The following is a 25791-nucleotide window of genomic DNA, read 5'->3' on the forward strand; positions in this document are numbered from 1 at the left end:
AGAGAACGAACGAAACGAAACAACGAAACGAAATTACTTTTGCTCTTCTTTTGCTTGCAAGCAAACAACCAACGAAACGCACAAGCGCTATTGAAAGTTGCGCCTTTTTTATTTCATATCAAAGACTATAGTATCTCAGTATATATAGTTTCATTCAATCTATTTACGATTTTCATGTGGTGGTGTGTTATGATAAGGATAAGTTGAACTAGTCGCAAAACTTGAAAGTCAACGGTAAGAAAGTTTTACTGTTCTATAATATATTATCTTTCAAAAGTGTGATGATTATTGAGTTTGGCTTATTGCGGGTGTCACATTACTTTCTATGAAGTAATTTTTCGCTGTTATTATGTCATAGCTAGTAATAGAATACCGAAGTAATATCCTAGCTTCTGTAATAATTTAATTTTTATTGCTGTTGAGTACAAAAAAGTTAATGTTTTGTTAGGTGAGAAAAATCCTATGAGTAGGTACATTCACATTGTAATGTCCAAGCCTTTGATTGACATATTTTGGAAACACTACACTTACTATTTGGTTTCTAGTTTACAGTGAAACTAATATGTATTGACGTGCAGTGTTTCTGGTAATGTGTTACCAATTACAAGGCTATTTCTTACTTAGGTTATAATAAGCCTTGAGACAAGCTTTTGTCACTGAAAGGCTCTATTGTGGTAACAACTTCACCAGCCATGCTTTGAATTTTCATTTGATTTAGAAAACTTTTCTCCACTAGTACACACTTGCATTGTCCAAAAGTTTTATATTCACTTAAAGTTAATCATGATACAATTTTTCTACTAACCTTCTTGCCATGTGATGTATAAATAAAAAGCAAAATAACTAGACTAGTAGTTATGTTTATTTGTATGAAACGAATCTTGAGCATTGGTGAATTCATTTATAAATTAACCCTTTTCCAGGCCTTGCTAATTAAGATATGCTATTACAAAATTAATCTTAGTTTTATATTGTTTACCTATGAGAAATCATTTAAAAATGAATAATGTTTTATAGCATATTGTTAATGTAGCAAGCTAATATTTATGTACATTTACCTATGTGGTTGTGGTTTATTTTAACATTTTAAACTTAATGGTAAAATTTGGACTAATGGTAAAATTGTGTTAACTTCTATAATAAAAACATAATAAATACTGCTAATAAATTTACGAAGTATAATCCTATGGATATTTTTAATAATAAAGACTTTTCTTCCAGAAAATGCCTGCCGCTGCTAAGCTGATATTGCCAATTGGTCTTGGCCTTTCCTTAGTAACAGTTACAGCCTTTGTGGTGTACTATGTCTTCAAGAAAGATGAAGAGAAGGAGGACAGGCCCATTGCAACTTCAAGATTCAACACCATTGAAGTTAAAGTTCCTAAGAGCCTGGTCCCTGCATTAATTGGTATGAAATTTACAGCCGTTTGTTATGTTATGTGATTGATAACTGTATGTTTTCTTCATACTGCCTTCTTTGTTTATTTTGTTCAATTAAACCGAGACAATATTACAGTTATTAATTATTCAGGTAAAATATCAGGAAATTACTAGAGCATCATGATACGGGGAGGCACAGAACGTTAAAATGTAATACAGATTAATAGAAAAAAGTTAATTTCGCGACGCGGCGCGGTACGCACGGTATCTTTTTGGTAAATAGTAGGGAGAATTAATTAACCCTTTTCCAGGCATAGTGCATATAAATACATAAATGTACACAAAATATTCAACCTTGCTAAGTTTACAATATGGTACAAATTGAATAGAAGTTGTTAAAAATATTATTCATTCATGACAACTGGATAGCCAAGTGTCTGGAGAACCTGACTACGAAGCTTGAGGTCCCGGGTTCGATTCCCGGCCGGGGCAAATATTTGTGTGAATAACACAAATGTTTGTTCTCGGGTTTTTTATGTTTTATAAGTATGTTAATCCATTGCCTAGTATCCATAGTACAAGCTTTGCTTAGTTTGGGACTAGGTCAATTGGTGTCAAGTGTCTCATGATATTTATTTATATTTATTTTTAAATTAATCCCTCATTGTACAAAACTATGATTAATTTTGTAGCAGCATATCTAAATCAGCGTGGCCGGGAAAGGGTTAGAAATGATAGGTTAGAAAGGGTAGAATTAATAATAACGAACATTAACAAGTCCCATCCAATTATTCAATCCATGAATCAAAATGTTAACTTAGTTAATTAGCAATTAATGGATAAACAGTCTTGTGACGAGAAGCCGTATTGTTGAACATGCTGGTGTTTGCAATCGTCTTATACCGTGTGACAGACAGGAGTGGTGAAAACAATGGTCATTCCAAGTTCGTTATATAATAAGGCCTCAGCTCTGGCTATATGTCAACAACTAGAGCTATAATCATTAGTGTTGTTGGCACTCATGTAAAGCGCACCTTTTGACGCTATGACATCTCAGATATAAGTAGAACTGACTAATATCTTAGTCATAAATATTTTAGCATCATTACTTCAATGGACTTATGAAAAAAATCCACTTATCTATGCCATAAAGTACACTTATCCTTGGAGATAACTGTCCGAAATAACTAATATGATTACATATTAATAACTGATGTTAATACTTATTTATATTATTAAGATTTGATATTGAGGACAATTGTTTTTTTTTATTCAACTGGATGGCAAACAAGCAAGTGGGTCTCCTGATTGTAAGAGATCACCACCGCCCATAAACATCTGCAACACAAGGGGTATTGCAGATGCGTTGCCAACCTAGAGGCCTAAGATGGGATACCTCAAGTGCCAGTAATTTCACTGGCTGTCTTACTCTCCACGCCGAAACACAACAATGCAAGCTGCTTTACGGCAGGATTAGCAAGCAAGATGGTGGTAGCAATCTGGGCAATTAGAGTCAAAATGTATTTATTAATAATTTAGATTTTTTTTCTATTTTTTGTCTGGGCTTGATTTATGGTTTTTAGGGTTCCGTAGCCAAAATGCTAAAAACGGAACCCTTATAGTTTCGCCATGTCTTCCTGTCTGTCAATCCGCGGCTTTGCTCAGAGACTATCAATGCTAGAAAGCTGTAGTTTTGCACGAATATATATGTAAACTATGCCGACAAAATGGTACAAAAAAAATTCAAAATCATTTTTTTTTAGAGTAAGTACCTCCCATAGACGTAAAGGGGGTGATTTTTTTTCTCATCCAATCTTGAACTTTGGGATATCGTTGGATAGGTCTTTTAAAACCATTAGGGGGTTGCTACAACGATTTTTCGATTCAGTGATTTTTTTGCAAAATATTCAACTTTAAAGTGCAAATATTCATTAAAATTGAGCGTCCTCCGCCCCTCTAAAATCTAAATTCAGGATGGTAGTAAGTATATCAAACTTACAACGAAAACTATAACGGTTAAGTTTTCTTGAGAATTATTAGTAGTTTAAGAGTAAATAGCAGCCTAAGGTATAAAATATACCTAAACTTAGATTCCGTATAAAATACGAAATCCTTAGAAAAATATTACTTAACTTTTTCGAAATGGCTACGGAACCCTATTTCGGGCGTGTCCGACACGCTCTTGGCCGGTTTTATGGAAGCTGTGATTGCCGCGTCGTCCCGACTTGATTGACGATAAAGTTAATTTTGCCTTTTTAGATGAAATTTGCTACTTTGAAAAATCCCTTAGTACCGCGAATTCCCTCAAAATTTGACGCGAAATCATAATCTTAAATCTTTGCCTTCAACAAGACTTTGTTTAGTTTTATCATTCTTCCAATAGGGTTGATGTTTTATCTCATCCACGCAGGCCGCAGCGGATGCAACATAAAGGAAATAGAAGCCAAGTCGGGCGCGAAGATCAACTTCAAGAAGTTCAGCGACAAAGACTACGACGTGTGCGTGATACGGGGGGAGAGCCACACCTCGCAGACAGCCGAGAACCTGATACATGACTTCATGAAGCAGCAGCCTGTCATTGTAGAGGACACCTTGGTTGTTCCCAATTGGGCTTGCGGACGCATTATTGGTAAGTCTCTAATACACTAACCAGTTTTTTTTTCATGGATGCATTTTTGCCTCTGATGGGAATTACAGCTTAATAGGAGAGAGTGTGAGCTGCCAAACAAAGGGAAATTGTAAACTTAGGATGCCTTATGGGAACCTATTGATTGAGCCGACCCACATATATTAAAGGTGGGGTGGTAGATGGCTAATGGCTAGGTCGAAAGTTAAAAATAAGTAAATTTTGCCCCCTCTAATTATTTTGCCGCTCTGGGCAAATGCCCGGCCTGCCCTCCCTTAGATCAGGCCCTGCTGTCAATAGCGATGCGAAAGGTTCGCCAAAAACGTGAATGGTAAACAATAGTGGTTTCATTATCACATGTTTGTCTCGAACGCTTGATTGATTGAGTGGTAATCTAATATAGTGAAGTGCAGGATCATTAAAAATGTGATACGGATATGGATTATCTCTAGATCCGCGGAAGTGAATATCGATACGGATATTTTTTTTTACTTAATCACGCTCATTGTGACCGTGAACAGGGAAAGATGTGAAATATGCATTAGTTTTATTTAAATACATGAGATTAGAAAATATTAGCAGGTAACTTAAATTTAAACGTCATATTGCATGAAAACACATGTGTCGCACAAAAATAGCTGTTTTAAACACATATACATATATGGTACATTAAAAATGCAAACATTGAATATTTCACATCTTCAGCTTATCAGCAAGGCCATAAGAGCGAAACTTAATAGTAACTTAGTTAGTTAATAGAAACTTAGTAGTTAAACATTCCACATAGATGCTTATTTAATTACAGGTAACCACAAGTCATTTTTGTAACATTGAACATACCTACTCGTATTATGTTTAAAATGAACAAAAAGTGTAAACGGAGAATTTGTATTTAGCTAGATTTAGCATCGGTATTGTCCTTAGTTTTCATAAAAATGTAACCCTGAGCATCATCTCTTAATAATACTTTCCGAAACGGCAATGACGATAAAAACGTCGCAAAACACGGAATATTTACATTAATAATTCACATTACATTAATATTTTTATTTACATTAACAATAAGGGTAAACGCGAAATATTTAAATGAACTAAAATAATTTCCTTGCTCACCCGCGACCTTACGATAGCTAAGCTTATGCAAAATATGCGTGTTCATGCAGTTCCGCAGCAGCGAAATATTTACCCTTATTCTTAATGTAAACAAAAGTATATTCTAATAAATAAACCTATGTTTTCTACCACTACTTACTTGTTTTATTTTTACAAAGTAAGTATGGACCTGAGTTTCTTGCGGCGCATTCTTCTTGGCAATGATGGTCTTTCCGAAAGCGCTGGTAGTTTAAAAAATAACGTGTAAAAGTACCCATTGCGGCCTATTTACTGAATAAATGATTAGAATTTTAAATTTGCATTTTTGAGCCCACGACAGTAAAACCTAGTTTTTTTATAATTCAAACAATTTTTTTTATAATTCTTAATTCAATGCATTAAAAGTAAAGATCTCTACCCACTACACCGTATCAAACCATGACCGTAATAGGAAAGTGTCAGACACGTTATGTAACGCGCATACATGACACTCGACGGCGACGGTAGGTTAAGAAACGTGCTAGTGGGCATAGTCTCAAACTTTTAAATATAAAGAGTATATTTTTGCCCGTCACGTTGCTATTACGGTCATGGTATGATACGTTGTAATGGGTAGAGAAGTTAACCTTCGTATCAATTTGCTATTGTTTTTGAAGGTGCAGGAGGCGACAACATAAACGACATCAGCCACCGCAGCGGCGCGCGCGTCAAGGTGGAGGGCGGACCCGGCGATTCCGGCCTGCAGCGGCACATCAGCTTCCGCGGGACGCGCGAACAGATCGCCGTCGCCAAGGGACTGGTCGAGAGCTGCGTGAGTGAGCACTAATACTGTATCACAAAATACACGTCACACACAATCGACGATTTATTGGAACCTATTAACTGATAGCGAGCTCGCAATAGCGCGCATTTGTAAGCTCAAGTCTCGAACTAGCAAACGCGCACTGTTGCGAGTTCTCTATCAGTAAGGTAATAGGTCGACGATGTCACAACTCTTCTCTGTCACAACTCACCTCGGTCTCCCTTACTTACAGGTCGATTCACAGGAGCTGGCATGAACGGATTGAACGAAAGTAATGTTACTTAGATATTTTTGTAGGAAAATGACAGATGTATGACATTTTCATGTTTGTGTGAAGTGTATTCAAATAGGTAACACAGATACTATCATTCGATCACTCATTCAATCCATTCGTGCCAGCTCTCTTGTATCAACCAGTAACGTATATAGTATATGCACTTAAACTAGTTTGCAAATGTTGTACGGGTCTTTGTCTTTTTCAAAATCAACGAGTCCCGAGCGACTTTAACATTCTACTTGTATTGTATTGTCACATGATTGTCACCTGTATTAATATCTGCCATAGCGGAGCGTGCAAAAATATCTGACACGTCCTGCCGGCCCTACCGGCCGTATCAGATATGCACGCTTTGTTGTGTCAGATCAATATCTGAATAGCACCAAGTCAAACAAACTGATTAATGTGCCAGGGTGGAGCCTTTTAATAATTAATTTCACTATGATCGCCTTGAAAAATGTAAACCATAACATCTACATACATACATAACATCATTATGATTGGTTTTTTGGAGTCTTTTTGTATTTTTTGTTTCAACTCCAAATTCCAGCAGTGGTGTAGGGGTTATAGCACGCAGCACGGATTGCTGAGGACCTGGGTTCGATTCCCAGTGCTGGTCTCTTTTTCTGGTTTTTCTGTGCATCCATGTCTCAGTTTGTATTTTCGATATACATAACATCATAACAAACACTCTAATCTAGTAAATAATATGATTCAGATTGTTCGACTGTGCATTACTCCAACTGTCACATATATTGCTATAGAAACTGTCATCCTAGACTTTGTATTATAAGTTTGGTATTCTTTCGCCTCTGCCTACACCAAAACAATACAAGTAGGCGAAATACCATAGTCATATTTCCTCATGATTGCCAGGTCGCCCAAGAGAAATGCCGGCGCGAAATCGAGCAGTCAAAGCGCAGTCCGCGTCACGTGCCGTACGCGCCCGCGTCTGCGCCCGCGCCGGTCGCCGACGACGCGCCAGGTGACCCCAAACGCGTCAAGTATAAGCGGCCTGGTAAGACTTGCTAACCGCATGGTGTGCTTGTGATGTTTATGTGTAGCCTGGGTAAAATAAGATCCGCGAAACTTCAACTCGAGCCCTTTCATGTAAAGTGAGAATGATTTATTGGTCTGCCCACTGCTATTGAACTTATTACAGCACAACCAGAATGTTAATTTCGCTCGGGACGGGACTCGTCGGTTTTCTTTCGTTCGTTCGTTTTCCTAAAGGTTCGAATGAGACAAAAAAAACGATCTTTTGTTTCGAGTACCGAACAATATTAGCAAACTGGTTTAAGTGTGAAGTTGTGTATAGTCGCCTTGACCAACTGCCACGTTGTCAAGTGTCTGTTGACTTCCTGTTATCATGCTACTGTGTCACGACTATGTACAAACTTACTGACCGAATCAAAACGTGACATAGTGTATGAATGATCAGGTTTGAAATTCGGCTGCTTTACCTGTTTCTTTGCGTTGCAAACAGCGCTTTTGATTAGAAACCCGGTAAAAATTTACCCTGGCTACACATACAAGTGGTGTATTTATTAACTATAACTATATAAAAATCAAATAAAAGCTATCTTAAAATCGTTTCAGAATATTTTTGGATTCAAAGTATACTTAGCCACCCCTTTGTTACACTTTGAATGTCGATCAATGATAAGAAATATTTGTCGGCCACAATAAAATTGCAGGTGGTAGGACCTTGTGGAAGGTCCGCCCGGATTGCTACCACCATCTTGCTTGCTAATCCTGCCGTGAAGCAGCAGTGCTTGCACTGTTGTGTTTCGGCGTGGAGAGTAAGACAGCCGGTGAAATCACTGGCACTTGAGGTATCCCATCTTAGGCCTCTAGGTTGGCAACGCATCTGCAATACCCCTGGTGTTGCAGATGTTTATGGGCGGTGGTGATCTCTTACCATCAGGCGTACCCACTTGCTCGTTTGCCATCCAGTTGAATAAAAAAAAAAACGAAATAAATTACGGGGGTATTTAGTTCAACTAACCGAACCAACTGCTGGAATATTCTGGTACAATCTCAAGTTCTAAGTATAATAAGATTTATTTATATAAAAAAATATGAACGTTTTTTTAAATAATGTCACAGTCAATAGTTAACATTTTCGTTGTAATATTTGAATAGTAATCTTTTTTTTATTGTAGAACATTTACAATGATACGTTACGTAAGGGACACCGTTATTCTTGTTCCACGATTAACAAATTTGCCTGTTTTATTTGTTCGTCCAACATTTGTGTACTGTTACAATATTACCTCACTCAGACGTGCTAATTTGTTCTACTGAGTCACGCATTTTTACTCAGGGACATTAAACAAGACAAATTGTTATACAATGGATCAAATTTTATGTATTTTTAAAAAATAAAGTTGTGTTAAATACTTGTGATGTATAGATACCATTTAATAATATTGTAAATCTGTTTAAAAAAAATACCTTGTTGAGTTTCTTGCCGGATTCTTCTCGACAGAGGTTTATCCGAACCAGTGGTAGATTTTTCTTGACATTCATAAGTGCTTGTTATAGCCTAATATGAATAAAGATATTTTGACTTTGAATGCCATTGCTGTGTTACAGTCGAGGGCGTAAATACTCGTATTTATACAGCCATAGCATCAAATATCAACATCAAATATACTTTAACCTTATGGTTAGTGGCATAAAGGTGTATAGATATTTTTAACGTATTGGTAACATACATAAAATATAGTTATGCCCGTTCCCGTTACTGTACAACATAATCTCAGTAAGTTCTCTATAATGCTCTAAAGCGTTTGCACTCGTAAGCTTATACGTATTAACTAGCAAATTCCTACCCGCTCTCATCTGTAGGTATAGACTGGATAAGCGGCAAAAGCATGTGAACGAAAAATGTTTACTCTGTCTGTATACTTTCTGGATTTTAGTAAAATATTGCATTTCGTGCCATTTGCAAATCAGGCCATAGCCCAGGTTTTTATATTTGTTTGTCAGTTCGAAGCAATTGAGTAAGTTATATGTTAACCCCTGTTGTGTTGTCCCAGTGTTGTGACGTCTTAACTTCTCCTGATTGATTTTGCGGTTTTGTGGTAACATTTTGAAGAAGTATTTTATTGGTTAGTGGGGCATTGATAGGGTGATTTGTGGTACTCGTAGATATCGCGATAAGGTTCTACAGCGGGATTGAAATTTGAATGTTAGTTGGTGGTGTTGGTTGATAAATCTTAAGGTTTTTTTTCGTTGTTTGTTGTGTGTGTTCTTGTTTTGAAAAATAGCTTGCGTGGTTATGCATGATAATTTCAAAACAATACATTTAAAAAATCAAAAAACCCGACTGCCTAAAAAATACTAAAAAGAAGAAAACAAGTCTAGTGGGCTAGAACTTTGTTAAGTAGCTAACTTGAAGTTCAACAGTCGGGACCCATTAGGTAAGAATTGTTGAGCGTCACGATTTAAATGGGTCCCGACTGTTGAACTTCAAGTTAGCTACTTAACAAAGTTCCAGCCCACTAGACTTGTTTTCTTCTTTTTGTATTTTTTAAGGCAGTCGGGTTTTTTGATTTTTTAAATTTATTGTTTTATTTCACACTTTTCTGTGAAAATGGTAGGTATATTAAAACGGTATAAAATATATTTTTAGAATGGGCTAATTATTAGCTTTCATTTGACACCCCACTCGATAGGTTTAAATAAAAATCATATTCGCCAAAAATCCGCCATATTGATTTTTGAAGAATTTCATGTAGCCAGTGTCACTCGCGTCATTAAGACAGATGAATTCAATGACGTATCATTTATCAAAATCGGTTCAGCCGTTGAGTAGTTACGAGAGGACATACGAATAGACATATATATACATACATACTTATATACATACATACGCGTCAAACACATAACCCTCCTTCTTCGCAGTCGGGTAAAAAATGGTTAAACAGGGTATGCGAAGTTTTGATAGCAGGTATTTAGCGTGAATCATAGTTGACAAGTAAGGATATTATGACGACCTATTTTAGTCGATAGTTATTTTCTCCGTGAGCGATATTGTGGGATCAACTAGTTTATTTGATTGACTATATGCTGCAATGTACACACATCATAATATCTGGGGATACTCATTATTTTGATTGCTATTTAAATGTATTATATTTGTTTTGAGAAAGTTGTAGCGTCAGCTAATACCTAATAAATGAGGCGGTGAACAGCAAGCACTAATTTGTAAATTAATCAAAGAACAAGATCTTCACAAAATTAGATGTTCAACTCAAGATTATAATAAGTCAGGAACAGTCCGACAAGTTTCGATATTTCCGGAAGATCTTTCTTTTATCAAATATGTCTTACAACAGCTTAAATAATATTATTATTATATTATAACAAAATCCTCTTTTGTCACAAAATGAAACGGAAACGATAGCTAATTACAGAAAAGGGGTAGAAAAAGTGGAAAGAAAGTAAAGAATCAAAGCAGCTGACATAACATTTACAAAGCACCAGTTTTGAGCAATACAAGACAGTGACAGGCAAACAAAATGCTTCTTAATAAAAAGCAACTTCAAAGAACACAATCATAGACAATATAAAATAACTATTTACAACTCTAACACAAAAAGATATACATTGTATTAAAATAAAATCAATGAGTTCTAGATTCCCTTGACTGTATTAACATGTACACAGAAGCGGCGAGCTCCAGTATCGAAGTGTACGTATCAGCCGTGTCGTCCCCGGGCCGCTTCTGGGTGCAGCTCGTCGGGCCGCAGGTGGCGCAGCTGGACGACCTGGTGGGACACATGACGGAATATTACGGGAACAAGGACAACCGACACGCGCACAAGGTCAGTGACACACCCATCATCATCATCATCATCAGCTTACCTTAATCCACTGCTGGACAAAGGCCTCTCCAACTGCATGCCACTGAGCACGATACTAGGCCGCTCATCCTGTTCATGCCAGCCACCTTGCGAAGATCATCGCTGCACCTAGTCTGAGAAATCATTTGTATGATCTGCTAACTCTATCCTTCACGACGAAGGTAAAAATTAATTAGAAAGGCACTATGCACGGTTCATAGTTCATAGCTATGAATTACTAGCCTACCTATATATGTACAAAAGTGGATGAGCGGCTACGGTGCTCAAAATGATCTATATACGTCTCTACTGCCAAGGCAATAAGAGAGTGCTTAGATCATTTTGAGCATCACAACTGCTCACCTACTTCTGCTGCTGACTGTACAAAAGATTATACTGAAATAACTAAAATTCAAGCAAAATTTGCGATTATCGCGAGTGGCGTGCATTGGGTCGATTCCAGGGTAAGCAGCGCGAAAAAACATCAGTTTTTCTTTTACAAATATACAATTTTACTCGCAAATGTGATGAAAAACATTGTATGTCGCACGGGCGGTACTAGAATTACGAACATCGACTCATTAAAGCCCTCAGTCTTCGACTTCGGGCTTCTAATAGAATCTCGTTCGTAATTCCTTGTTTACCGCCCTTAAGACACAATGTACTATTACCGCAGAAGTGTCGATCGCTGCGCGCTGCCATTAATGGCCGCTACAAGCTGCAGTAATTATAAATTGTTAATGTTGAAAAAAATCAGCAGTGTGAATCGAAACAAGCCTTTATAAATAAGGCTATATTGCCAGCAACTTGTCAGTGTTTGAAGTCGTATTATATTCTGTTGCCAGCTATCTTCAGTGAGCGTGGGGCAGGTGGTGGCGGCGGTGTTCCGGCACGACGGGCGCTGGTACCGTGCTCGCGTGCACGCCATACGACCCAACGAGTTCGACGCCACCAAACAGGTACCTGCAGACATAGGCCAAGCGCGCACTACGTTTTTTTGTCGTGCGATAATTTTGTCGCAAAAATGCAACGTATGTGTTTATAAATGTAAATGCGAAAAAAAAATCGCAGCGATTTTCTGCGATTACCTATTACAGCGCGATTCTAAAATCGTGTCGCAAAAATTAAAATCGTAGTGCGCTCTTGGCCATAGGTACAGTAAAATTTAGATCAGCCAGTATGGGAAAATCTGAAACTATAAGATATACGAAGATCTGTTATTGGGAACTATGTCATCTATTTTAGTAAAAAGAAAAACTGCATTCATACAATAAAAAAAAACTTGTACTCAGCTCAGGAATCGAACCCGGACGTTTTGAAAAATGAAACTTACATTATTAAAGAATATGAAATACAATGAATTTTATTCTTTCTAGATATCGTGTTTCATAGTAACATTTTTTGCTTATGATTATGACCTACACTATCGATATCCAAATAAAAATATAATGTGAGTTTTAATTATTAAAACGACCGGGTTCGTCCCTTTAGTGCAAGTCTTCTAGTAAGATATTGCTAATATTGAACATCGAGTAACCAACTACCACTTCTTCCTAGTCTGAAAAATAGCGAGTTGAAAGCACATTGTACATTGATTAAATAACTTTCAGGTGGCAGACGTGTTTTACCTGGACTACGGCGACAGCGAGTACGTGGCGACTCACGAGCTGTGCGAGCTGCGAGCTGACCTGCTGAGACTGCGGTTCCAGGTTCATATTTTATATTTACGTGAACAGAAAATACTTTAAACCGTGCTCTTCTAAGTTCATTTTTGGGCAGGTATGTACCGTCACTTGTATTAGTCTCCCACAGTGGAGCGTGCAAAAATATCTGACATATATCCTACCGGCCGTGGAAATAGAGTCGTATCAAATATTTATGCACGCTTTATTTTGTCAGATATTGGTGCTGGCGTCTATACTATCAAAGTCGTAGCATTTGTAATGAAAGTGAATATTATGGTTCTCTATCGTTTGCCCGAATTTCATATGCCCGAATGTATCGCTTTCTAGAATTTTCATTTGCCATAAAGTAATTTATTTCTGAAATAGTAATTTCTTCAGAGTTGATATTAAACTAACCTAACCTATCCTACTGCATTCTAAATGATGACATTAAAAAAAAATCTGAAAACAGCACGGTTCTATATATTTCATGGCAAACGTTGGTATGGCAAGTGAAATTCGGGCAAGTAAAGGTAAACGGAATATTATACTTAGCAAACTAATAGGTCCTCAATGGCGCGATCTATAAGAAGTACCGACCCGTCGTCTTTAATATTGATCGAAGCAGGTAGCTGTTCAATAATATACATAGACCTTAGTTTTATTATAGTACATCATCAAGTGTACCCTAATATTTGTTTTGTAACAGGCCATGGAGTGCTTCTTGGCTGGAGTGCGGCCAGCGGGGAAAGAGGAAGACGTGGTGCGAGTGACAGCTACTGGCCAGCGTTGGGACCACTGGCCCGCGGCCGCCGTTGAGCGGTTCGAGCAGCTCGCACAGGTCAGTGCCGGAGCGGGCGAGTGACAGCTGCTGGCCAAGGCGTGAACCAGTGGGTCAATTATCAAATTTGTAACAGAAGATGACGATCGACAACACCTGCTTTTTATCTAAAAACATTACTGACTAAAAACTGACTTAGCTTGAAAATAATTCTGATGTTTAATCACAGGTGGCTCGATGGAAATCTCTAGTGTCGAAGACGTGTTCGTATAAAAAGACCGCGACGGAAGACGGCCAGAAGGAGAAGGAAATACCTGGGATAAAGTTGTACGACGTAACTGAAGGTAAAAATTGGTATTTCGAACACAAATGTACTAAAACCACCTACATGTACATTCATTAGCGGTATTTATTATGTTTTTAGTATAGAAGTGAACACAATTTTAACTAGTTTCGTTGTTTCATTTAAAGGCTGACCATAATTATAAAAAACCTCGCCCTATTGCGGAAAACCAAAATTGGTAACACTAAATTCAAATGTCATCTGTCTATTGCTGTCAAAGTTTAACGTTGTTTGCGCGTGGTATTTTAAAGTGTTATTTGTGTTTTTGTGCGTTAAATTGCCGAAGATTATCTTTGCTTTGGAAGGAAAATAATTCACAATGTATAAAAGTATTTGTCATAGAAAAAGTCTGAGGGATTAGAAAATATTCCTTTAAATAACATCACCGACACCGTTGTCAATATGACTGATAGGTATAGCATAGTAAGTGTAAAGAATGTTGCAATAATATAAAACGTAGAAGTGCTGCCCTCGCGTCAGGTTTTTATATTCCTGGTCAGTCTAGAACGTGTGCAAATTTTACCGTTAAGTTTCAAATGTTAAAATACATGGAGTATATATATTTTTAATTGAATCTAATTTCAATTTGTTTTTGTTTGTTGATTCCATTTTAGATTTTTGAGATAAGTATAGGTAGTTACTCGCCCTCGCCTCGCCCAGAACAGCAATTGCTAGCTTTGTATTATTTTTAAACCAATACTCGGCTAACAATTGCTTACTTCCAGGCCTAAGCATTAAAGTGCTATTAACAGTCCATTGGGGATTATGGGGGAGGCTTACAGTGGACGTCCTACGGCTGAGATGATGATGAACCGTCGATTGTTACAGAGGGTGAGCTGGACATCGGCGCGGTGCTGATAGCGGAGGGCTTGGCCGTGGCAGCGCCGCCCTCCCCCCGCAACTCGCCGCCCCGCGCCGCGCCCTTCGGCGACCTCGGCAACTCCAGGTGACAACATAACGCAGTCCTGTCGCAGTTAATACTTGACTAACTCTTCAACTGCTGGCTTCAACAGCCAACTACGACCGGGTTTCAGCTTACTAGATAATTAGATAGCTTCCTGCTACGATTCAAAATGGTAATAACGAAAAAGGCTTATAAAAAAACAAGTAACATTATGGTGGTGTACAAAAACAGACTATGTCATCTGTTTTTTAAATTACTGATTTAAAATGGTCAACTCACTCCACCTGTCGTGCTTTTGTTTTTGACATGCTGCATGCAGGAAAAAGACAAGTAAGCAATTTTTGTATAATAACCCTCCTTGAAACAATTAATTATCAATTTGAATGTCAATCACCTGGATCTCATTACAAGTGTCACGGGACACACTGTGCTCTGTGACACAGTGTCTATGATGTATATAACACTAAGGGGCTGTTTCACCATCCATTGATTAGCGTTAACCAACGGTTAAATGTGATGCCGTCTCCGTCTATTCGAACAAAACAAATAGAGACGGCATCACACCTAACCGCTAGTTAACACTAATCAATGGATGGTGAAACAGCCCCTAAGACTCAAATAAGGATATTCAGTATATCAAGATTAAGGTGAATTTGTTTAGCTGTTTCACCACTCATTGATAAATTTGAAGCGACAGATATCTGGTCTCCGTTTGTTTTGTCCGAATAAAGCATGAGTCATGAAGATTAAATTTTTATACAGGGTGCTCGGGATGGTAGAGGGCCGCGCCTCCTCGCTCCCCAAGGACCACAAGGACGATGGTGGCGACTGCCCCAACTCGCACGCCACAGGTAAACACACACATTATAAGCAACATCGGATTTTTTTTGCTTGACTTTTAACCCCCGACGCAAAAAGAGGGGTGTTATAAGTTTGACCGCTATGTGTGTCAGTCTGTGGCACCGTAGCTCTTAAACGAGTGGACCGATTTGAATGCGGTTTTTTTTTGAAAGCAGGTTTTCTAGCGATGGTTCTTAGACTTGTTTTATCAAAATCGGTTCAGCCGTTTCAAGATTATCAGCTATTTTGTTCGCTGCGGTAGAAATCTTAGACGCATAATGGGTATTTAGTATAAGTACCTAGTAATATTTTTTTTATCTAAGCGTCGTCGGTGTCGGGGGGACCGCTAAGGTAATACTTTAAAAAATACAACATATGTACTTTAGTTTCCTGTTAACCTTAGCGGTCCCCCGACACCGACGACGCTTAGATAAAAAAATATATTACTAGGTACTTATACTAAATTAACTTGGCTAATTTTGCGGGAAATCAGCATTCCCCGCGGGATAGGGATAAAGGAATTCTTCGCAGATAAGGTCGCGGGCAACAGCTAGGTAGTGCATAATTATTTTTTACTTTTTAGTTATCTTTTTTTGGCGGCGTTTTTTTTTCGTGTGTCGGGGGTTTTTTAATTTTTTTTTATTTCATCTATGTCGATAGTTATTTTATTAGTTAGTCGATACAAAACGGTCTACAAAATTAAAAATATGGCTATGGGAAAAACCGAGCAAAATGTGCCAGTGGGGCAATTTAAGATTGTTTACCGACATAGAGTTTTCTAACTAAACCTTGTATTTCAGCTAACGTCCTACCCACATCACAATCTCTATCCGGCGGGCTCGACGCACCCCAAAAGCCTGTAGCGGTCAGCAACTTCGACCTGAGCGAACCCACGCCGAAGCCAGTCAATGGTTCTCACGACTTTCTCGACAACGAGCGACGGATGCAGGACGGCAGCGCGAGTAACGAGACAATAGTACCGCACCCACACACGCCCGACCTGTCGAAATCCCCATTAGACGATTTCAAAGCTAATATCAATAGGATTGGCTCACATCACAGCAATCTGGAGGCTCTGGACAGATTGCACGAGTTATAGTTCTTTGTTTAATGTGCAGCAGCTGTACTTTAAAACGTCAATTAATATTTGATCGTCAAGCTCAGTTTAGAACTGCAACAAAAATCATGCAAGTTACGAGATGGAAGTGGTCAATCGAGAGCCGCAGTGTAATGCAACTTGCACGACTTTTCTTGCAGATATAAACTGGTCTTTAGTCGAGTATTTTTTATGAAGTTAAGTATTTAAGTTAATTGCTTTAAGTACGGCGACAGTTTAAATCCTTCCCTAGTAGCGGTTTTCTATGACAAATCGTTACAAGCGAACGACAAACAACTTATGTAATAACTCCACGACAAGAGATTTATCACAGGGAATATGTTTCGTCAATACATTGAAAAAAGTTTTTTTTCTATCACCAAGCCAATGAGTGCACAACAATGCTGTCACATGTCAACTACGTATATCCGTCTCTTTCTCCTGTTGCTATGATGCTGAGACAAATGTAGTAAAAGTTTTGCTAACAAGCGCACAGTATTTAACTTGTCGTTCTGTGTGTCTTTTACTGATATGATATGTTATGCGCGTATTATTCATAGATCGATAAATCGACTCGACTTTTTGATCGATAAATAAGTAAATATTTAAGTCTAATCACAATTTTCTAATTTGTGTTGTGAATAACTTGGTGAAAAAAAATTCTTTCGACGATGTTTTGAAATCTTCTCTTGTAAACTTTAAACTCGAAACTTATTGTAGCTTTAAAAATAACCTACCGAATTAAAAGAGATCGCGAATAAGATTTTTTTCGTCTTTATGTATCGTAGAACAATAAAAATGGCGTTTTAGGGAGTTGTATTAAATAGTATCTTTGCTAACCCCGTGAATTAAGGGTTAATCGACCCACTGAAACCTTTTCATAGATAATGTCAGTGATATTGCATTGGCTGCAAAGGAAAATAATTATGACGTTTACTGTGAAAACGTTCTAGGCGGGTCAGGAGTCATATGGTTCGAAAGTACATTTTATGTCGATTTGCTAATGCTGTAAGGCAAACTGGACAGTAGGTATCCTATCCTGTTCCTAATAATTTAAATAAATATTATTTAATAAACAGGTGAAATATGGATCTTAAAACTATTTAATTTCTAGGTACCTAGTAAAAACAACGTATGTACTAAAATAGTATTTACACTATAATGTGTCCATATATTTTAATATACTCGTATATGTACTCTACATCTACAATGTTTCGCAAGTGAAAAACAATTTGTACCTACCCACATTGATTATGTATATTCACGAATTAAAATTAAACGTAGAAACGTATCTACTTTCAATTAACTAACAATAAACAAGTATTTTAAGAATAATATCACCGAATTGCGATTTTACTGATGTAGTATTTTAGGGTGGTATTCCACTTATAAAGGGCTTTGTTTCATTCATCAAAAATTAAATGATTTCAAAGATGAGCTAGTCTGGTCTTTTATCTTATTGTACTTAATTGAAATTGCTTTTTGAGAAGTCGAATACTTACTGTAAGCTATACGTGAAGATATGCAAAGGATAGTTAGGGGTCATCCATAAATGATGTCACACATTTAGGGGGGTTAAGCGGTTTATGACACAGGAACAATATTTTTGCAATTTTCCTAACAATACGTGTGAGGGTTGGAATGAAGGGGCTGGACTTTACATGGTTGAAATAGGTGTAGCATACTTCTTAGATGGTCCCAGTGTGTTATCCGATATTAATCTGTGATTTTGATGGTTGATGTCCGTAGGCTGTAACTCGCTGCTTCATAGATTCCTTAGCTTATACCGGGTGGGCCCTGTAACAGGAGCAAAATGAAAACACAGGTTCTGCTACTCAAATGCAACTACTTTAGTTCTGCAACTTTCAAAAATTAAGTAATTTTATCATTATGTTTATTCCAAACAAATTAAATGGCATTTTCACTGTACGGCATCCAATAGCCTAAATGACATCGCCTGTCACGTAACAAAATGCAATTTTCGCTATGCGTTGCTTGTCCAATTAAACTTTAAACTATATTAAAATTCATAATACAAGTTATTTTCAAAAATTGTGGAACTAAATTAGCTCAAGATTAAGAGTGGAAGCTGTGGTTTCATTTTTTGCTCCTGTTGCAGGGCCCACCTTGTATAAGATTTTGCTTTTGTATCTTGTTAAAGCATTTGTGTATATGTATTATTACATTTATTTCTCACCGGTGCTTAGAATAAAAAAAAAGGATGCATGGTTGTAAAATATTTGTAATCTATGTACTCTGGGAGTGTTTATAGTAGCTTTGTATTATAATTGTTTAAAATTTATAAAAATGCAATTTGTTGCATGAATGTTAAAAGGGGCAGTCAATCGTCTCACGCTGCAAATTCCAATATAAAACTAAGCTTTGTATTATAGCAGCCTAAGACCGGAAATCTACTGTCAAATGTTTTGTATGACGCGTACGCTGCCAAGCTATCGCTCCTACCATCAACTAAGAATAATATGCAAACGCCTTTAAACTTCAACAGAAAAGAGCATCTTAAATGTAGTGCAATCTGTTCAGGCATAAAAGTTGTCAAATCATTTTTGCGTCTTTCCTGTGCAATAAAGCAATTTTCCGGGATAAAAAGTATTCTATTCAGAGGCCTTATTATCTGACGCACTCAGAATTATAATCGTTTTCACCGCCTCTTTCTGTCCCTTGGTGTAAGGTGAAGGTAGAAAGAGACTTTGAATGTAATCATGAGCGCCTGCGCGTTAGACTGTGTGCCAAGTTTCCTCCAAATCTGTCCAGCGGTTTAAGCGTGACACAGTAACAAACACACCCTCACAAACTTTTTCATTTGTATTATAAGGATGAAAGTTCAATAATAAGCAAATTACATTGTAAAAAAATGAATTATGTAGGCAATAAGTATTGTCTAAGTCTAAATATTAAGATGATCTTAAACCAGAATCTGGTTGAAAGACGAATTAATGATGTTGAAGGTGGAGGACGATTGACAGTTGACTTCTCTTCGTGGTCTTAGGCCTTATGTATATTTACCCCCTATTTCACCACCCATTGATTAATTTTATTTGGTGGATAAATGTGATGCCGTCTCTGTTTGTTTTGTTCGAATAGACGGAGATGGCATCAATTTTATCCACCAAATAAAATTAATCAATGGGTGGTGAAACAGCCCCTAAATGTACATAATGTTCTTCCTTAACTTGGTTTGTTCAATATTTCGCAAAAAAAGTAGAATACCATACAGCACATTCGAAACAATTTGTTTATAACGTGATCAAATTTAGAAGTTGTTAAAAACGTCCCGCGTTTTATTGTTATGTGCCCTTTAAATTTTGTTTATTTTTTTATAAAATAGCAACAACTTAAAAGTAACGTTATAGAAATGAACAGGTGCTAAAAATAACTATATATGCATTGTACTGTCAATTTTACTGTAATTGTAAGTTGTTTCAATATTATCGTAAATGTTTTTATTTTTATTTTAAGATTTATTAGTCCTTGTTCGTAGAGGTCTTGTTTTTTAAACGCGATTCTTACTTGTACATAAATTATATTGTTTTTGGTGCCATAACCTTCAGTACAAATTTTATTTCGAAGAAGTTTTCATGCTGTTATTTTTTGTTATAATTTTTTCGTTCAATATTAAAAATTATGTTTTGACATCCGTTCAAATTGTGACCCAGCATACGACCGACACAGTGAGTCGTCCCTGTACTATAAAGCCACTGTGACTTTATTAAAAGGTTCTACTGCGGGTCTCATTTAGAAATTTCTGTTAAAACTGTATGTAGAAATAATTCTGTTTATGTGTAGACATTTATCGGATGTTAATTCTTATAGATATTATACTATGAGTCTCAAATGACTACACGAACGTACGTGTAGTTTCACTATTTGTAGTCATTTGTCTGAATAAAGCAGTATCAGTAGATATTCTTTTATTTTGTTAATGGAAATTTATTTATTAAGCGCCATACTTTTATTAACTCTTCCAGGCATAGTGCATATAGCAACCACATACATAAATGTAGGTACACAAATATTCGACCTTACTAAATATACAATATGGTACAAAATATTTGAATTCGTCAAAAATATTATTCCTTTTTAAATTAATCCCTCGTAGTTAAACAACCTAAAACTATGATTTATTTTGTGGTAGAACATTTTATGAACATTAAATGCGCGGGGCCTGGAAAAGGGCTAAGCACTGTTATAGTTATGACGTCTTACGCAAATATTCTAAAAAATTACAATTAAGTAGCCTTGCATTAAAAATGAATCAGATTATTACCCTCTACTTGAAATCAACAACTGCATAACCAGTGTTACGTACAAAGCAGTAAAAGTAGAGTTCCCATCGGCAATTAAAACTAGCTCAGCGACGAAACTTAGCTTAGTGCAATTTGCAAACAATCGAAACGCGTAAACAATGGTTTGACGCGGTTCGGCCTCGGAGCGTCGCAGAAAGCGGCTCTCTCCGCCTAAATTATAATACTGTCCACAAGACTTCACCTGCAGACCTATACCTAGCATTAGATTTAGCGCATTACTAGACGAGCGAAGCGAGGTTCTGTTCAGTGGTGCGAGTCCGCGCTTGGATGTTCGGTGATACTGAAAGTTGTCCTTAATCTCAGCTCCATGAGTTTTGTACAGAGTAGTTGAGGCAAAATTACTTTTCTTCCAACTATGATTTAATTTCATCATAACCGTACTAAATACCCAGCACAAAGCGGGACTTTTCTGCTCTAGAGCAATATATGAAAATTGCATTGTTTTAGTTTTTTTTTAATTGCACAGAAGAGGTAAACAAGTATATAAAGTAAAATCTTTATTTGTAAACACAAGAATGCTATACATGCAAAAAAAGTACATACAAAAACAAGTTTTAACTTTAACTGCACCACAAAGAGGTAACAAGTATTTGCTATAAAATTAATATGTACTTAAATCTAAGGTTGGTACTGGCGGTCTAATGAAATTTGACAGATTGCGTACAAAAAATCGTTGCTAACAATCATATCAAAAATAGTAAGTAGCCGTATTAAAAAAAAACTTTGTGTGTTTGGTTGGCCAACCTGGCGCCCATACGAAATTTGACAGATCGCGGGAAAAAATATCTAACTACTAACACTGCCAAAAAAATTAAGAAATTAAAAAAAAAAACAAATTGGCGGGAACCTTCTGAATTTTCCGTGGTCATTTTTTGAGTAAACTTACAAAAATCGCTAACGCTCGGGCTCCAAATCGGCACTCGGTGCAATAATAAATAACTTTCTGCTTGGTGCAACAATCTTCTATTTTCACTTCTCATGCTCGTAAAATTCGTGTTTATGCTGGATCTAGGCGACATCAAATGACTTTTTATGCTCTACTGCATAAAGTAAAATCTTCGTCTAAGACCAAGGTAATCAAGTGTCAACAGCCACAAACAAAAAACAATTCAAACAAACCAAACAACAACAAACAAACAAAACAATTGTTTGATCCCCTGTTGACATCTATGGACGTTAAAAGCCTAATAATAAATGATTTTTATTTTATTTATTTAAAAAAGTTTCTACATATTTTATTTATTTATATACAACTAAAAATCAATCAAAATAAATCAATAAAACTAAAAAATAATAATTCTATTATCTATAATGTCATTATCATGACAAATAAAAGTTACATAGAAAGTGAACAATAGTTTCCACTGTTGCTATTTCATTTCCTCACAATCTAAGTGAAAAGCAGAGTATAAAACTCGAGCATTAAACCCAATTTCCCCTCGACGTGTCTATCCACCCTCGCCGTACCGGCTTGGGTGACTATATGAACGTTCTGGGTAAAATGGCTCGTTTTATGCTCTTGTTGTACAATCTACTATTTCACACCTCTCATTCAAAAAAGTAACTTTTCCTCCCTAAATGTTTCTTTGCAAATGCAATTTTTTGAAGTTGATAATTGTAAAACCACGCCATTTTCTATGCTGGTTGCTTTTTATAATTATATTTAGAATTGTTTTATTTCAATTTTCGTCATACTCGGTGTGAAAAGTTGTATGAGTCACTTGGGAGACAAATTATTTTCATGTTAGGCGTTAACACTTGACTCGCTCATTACGCTCAGGATTCTTCTTTAGAATCCCACGCTACGCTCAGGATTCTATTGTAGAATCCTTTCGCTACATTCTGGATTCAATGTGCCGCCCTCGCTGTAAATAAGTACATCATTTTGCTCCCTTGTGACAAATAACTATTTATTGTCTAGTTACCAAAATCTAAAGCTTGTTTTGCTTTTTCAATGTAACGTGACCTCGTGGTCACCTATGCGGAGTAGAATAAAAATCGAGTGAGGGTTGAAGCTTAGAAACATAGGTACCTACCTAAAGCAAAGTTTAGACTGGCAAAAATAATCGTGCAAGTTGTGCTACATCGCGAGGCCACAAAGCTTACGAGATTCAAGGGGTTAATCGAGCGCTGCAATGTAATCAGCGGCGGCCTTACCCATTGCGAGGCTCCTGGCGGCAGCAGGTCTTTGCGAGGCCCTTTGTCCTTCGTAAAAAGTATGTGATGTGATGCGAAAATATAGTTAAAAAATCTATATTTTTTTAAAATTTGCTTGGGTTGTTGCGCGAGGCCCCTGCAAGAGCGAGGCCCCGGGCGATTGCCCTGTTCGCCACCCCCTAAGGCCGCCACTGAATGTAATGCAATTTGCATGATTTTTCTTGCAGGCATAAACTGCGCTTGAGGATGGGTCCATATTTGTGTAATTTTCTCATATCGAATCTCCGTCGCGTAGCACTGACTATTATCGTTAGTCAGGACGCTTGAATCACACGGCGAGTTGCATCATGGCGTATCCTTTCACGTAAAATCTAACGATCATGCATGAAACTCGACGGTGCTTAGCGACAAACAAATGTGAAGAAATGTAAAACATCACCGCTCTGGTGGAAACGGCTGAGCGGAGCCAGGCGGCGAGGTAAATGAAGCGTTCCTATTGGTCCATGGAAAAGTTGAAAAACACATTCTTCGCTACACATGCACGCACACCTCTTGTTGAAACGCAGAACTAGACTCAACTATACAACAGCCCTTACGTATTCGAGCGTACTTGCAACAACAAATCATCGGCACGATAAATTGTCGCAACGAGACGAATCGCTAGAAAGCGTTATGCAAAACAGGCCCGTCAAATGCAATCTTCCACTGGCTGGCTCTCGCACAAAGCCGTCCAGCCGCCTGGCCCGGACCCCGACTGCAATTAGCCCCTCGGTTCCGTATTATGATCTGTGGCGTAACAGTCTGTCTCAGTTTCATTTCACCGTATAGTTTTTGTCTGAAAATAAAATAAAAAATATTCAGAGAATTACTTTTTAATACATACTGTTCTGGCGTAATTGGGGTCTCGCGTAATAAACTAGAAGGCAAGTAAATTGCTTTGCGAATCGTCAAGGCACCTACCTACTTCCTTTAAATTTTTTATCCTCAGTCGCTCCGTTTTCACTGACTGCAGTGACAGAAAGTTAACAGGTCCACAGTCCCGAAGCAATGTGTCAGCCTTCTTTCGACACGTCCCCATAGTAATTTACTATTTAACGACATTAAACGCTAATAAAGCTTCGTATTAAGATACGTTATTGCCATGAGGACTCCTCATTAAGGAACTGTGCCGCATGGACGTACCTACCTACCTACCAGTGAAACCACCCATGAGCATATGTCTCATTGGACTGTGAGCCTGTTAACTAGATACTTCTGTGCATCGAAAAAATACCAAGTTGAAAACCCTAGGGCATTGAATAAGCAATACTAGATACACGTCCTAAAGTGTTCCGAAAAATACAAATAGGTTTCAACAGCGCACGTCACTGGCTCTCGTACCGTCTCGTGCATCACGACATCAAACTTTAGAAGACTAGAATACCTACATGTTGTGTTGCAAGAAATATACGCAAGTTGCGTTACATTTCCGCGCATTACTTATAAATCCGCAGCGCCGCGGTCCCGCATTGTAACCCAACCACCACCAAAGACCACACTATCACACAGATTAATCTAATAGTCCAGAACTTCAGTAAGTTCAAAGACAGGTCAACAGCCGGTCTATGACCCAGCCCTACCTCGTGTTACGTGTAAAGCCGGCTAGGTTTCCTGGCGGTAATTATACTTCACGGTATCAGACATTATAATTTATCTTGAGCTGTAGAAATCGAGAGTTAAAGTCAGTAACACTTGTAACCTAAGTTTCCCTTCACGCCCTGTAGAATTACATAAACAGCCGAGGAACCTGAATAGCTTCAGGGTGGAACCTTTTCTCTGCAAATGTTATGTTGACATTCGCCAAATAAATGATCGTGGAAAGGTTCATCCAATACGCATTTCAGTTTCCTCGACGTAGTTATCAAAAAAGTAATTTTAACAAATGCTACCTTATTTGTGTTAACCATGCAGTAATAGTAAATTGTGTCTTAAGGGCGGTAAATAAGGAATTACGAATGAGAGTCGATTAGAAAGATGCTTTTGAGTCTATGTTCGTAATTCTAGTACCGCCCGTGCGACATACAATGTTTTTCATTACATTTGCGAGTAAAATTGTATATTTGTAAAAGAAAAACCAATATTTTTTCTAAAATTGCCGATACCTATATATCTCAGATTGCCGACTACGCTCTTGGCAGCGCCAGCCCCCCTCCGCCCAAGCTACAGCTACCAGCTACACGCCATATCGGCTCTGAGCTAGAAATGCGGCAACAACTTACGAAAGCTAGACCGATTGAGTGTAACCAGTAACCACGCAGGCGATAACATGAAACATATCTCTTTAAACACCGAATGCAGCCATTTTACACAGAGCTCTAGTGTTTTTAAAAAAAAAATTTTAAACGCTAAAATAAAAGTTACATAATGAAATTGAAACTTACCCGCAACTGCTCGGTTTAATGCATCGTTTATTACAGATTGAGAATTATGTAACTACTTAAAGGTAGGTACAGTCAAGTGCAAAGATATCGACACGGACACAGTTACAAAAATATGTATACACGACCTTAATGTTTAAGTACATAAAGTCGTGTATACATATTTTTGCAACTCCGGCCATGTCGATATCTTTGCACTTGGCTGTACTTTAACCAGCACGCGATTTTACGCTG

The 25791-nt window shown here is 37.5% G+C and overlaps 1 protein-coding gene across 2 annotated transcripts; it reads left to right on the top strand.

The window, feature by feature from the left end:
- The first annotated feature begins 36 nt into the window (after positions 1-36).
- On the top strand, positions 37-17038 carry papi (tudor and KH domain containing protein papi). 2 transcript variants are annotated; one of them, XM_074106078.1, is made up of 13 exons: positions 37-234; positions 1222-1408; positions 3791-4009; positions 5755-5909; positions 7054-7195; positions 10855-11012; positions 11876-11989; positions 12641-12739; positions 13404-13535; positions 13705-13819; positions 14647-14764; positions 15485-15573; positions 16363-17038. In XM_074106078.1, the coding sequence occupies exons 2-13, from the start codon at positions 1225-1227 to the stop codon at positions 16659-16661; spliced, it is 1824 nt and encodes a 607-aa protein (XP_073962179.1). In that variant the 5' UTR covers positions 37-234; positions 1222-1224; the 3' UTR covers positions 16662-17038. The 2 variants fall into 2 exon arrangements, with proteins under 2 accessions (XP_073962179.1, XP_073962180.1); XM_074106079.1 differs by having other exon boundaries at positions 7054-7162.
- Positions 17039-25791: the final 8753 nt, after the last annotated feature.

The sequence above is a fragment of the Choristoneura fumiferana genome, chromosome 23, assembly GCF_025370935.1.
Source record: "Choristoneura fumiferana chromosome 23, NRCan_CFum_1, whole genome shotgun sequence".
Classification (NCBI taxonomy): domain Eukaryota; kingdom Metazoa; phylum Arthropoda; class Insecta; order Lepidoptera; family Tortricidae; genus Choristoneura; species Choristoneura fumiferana.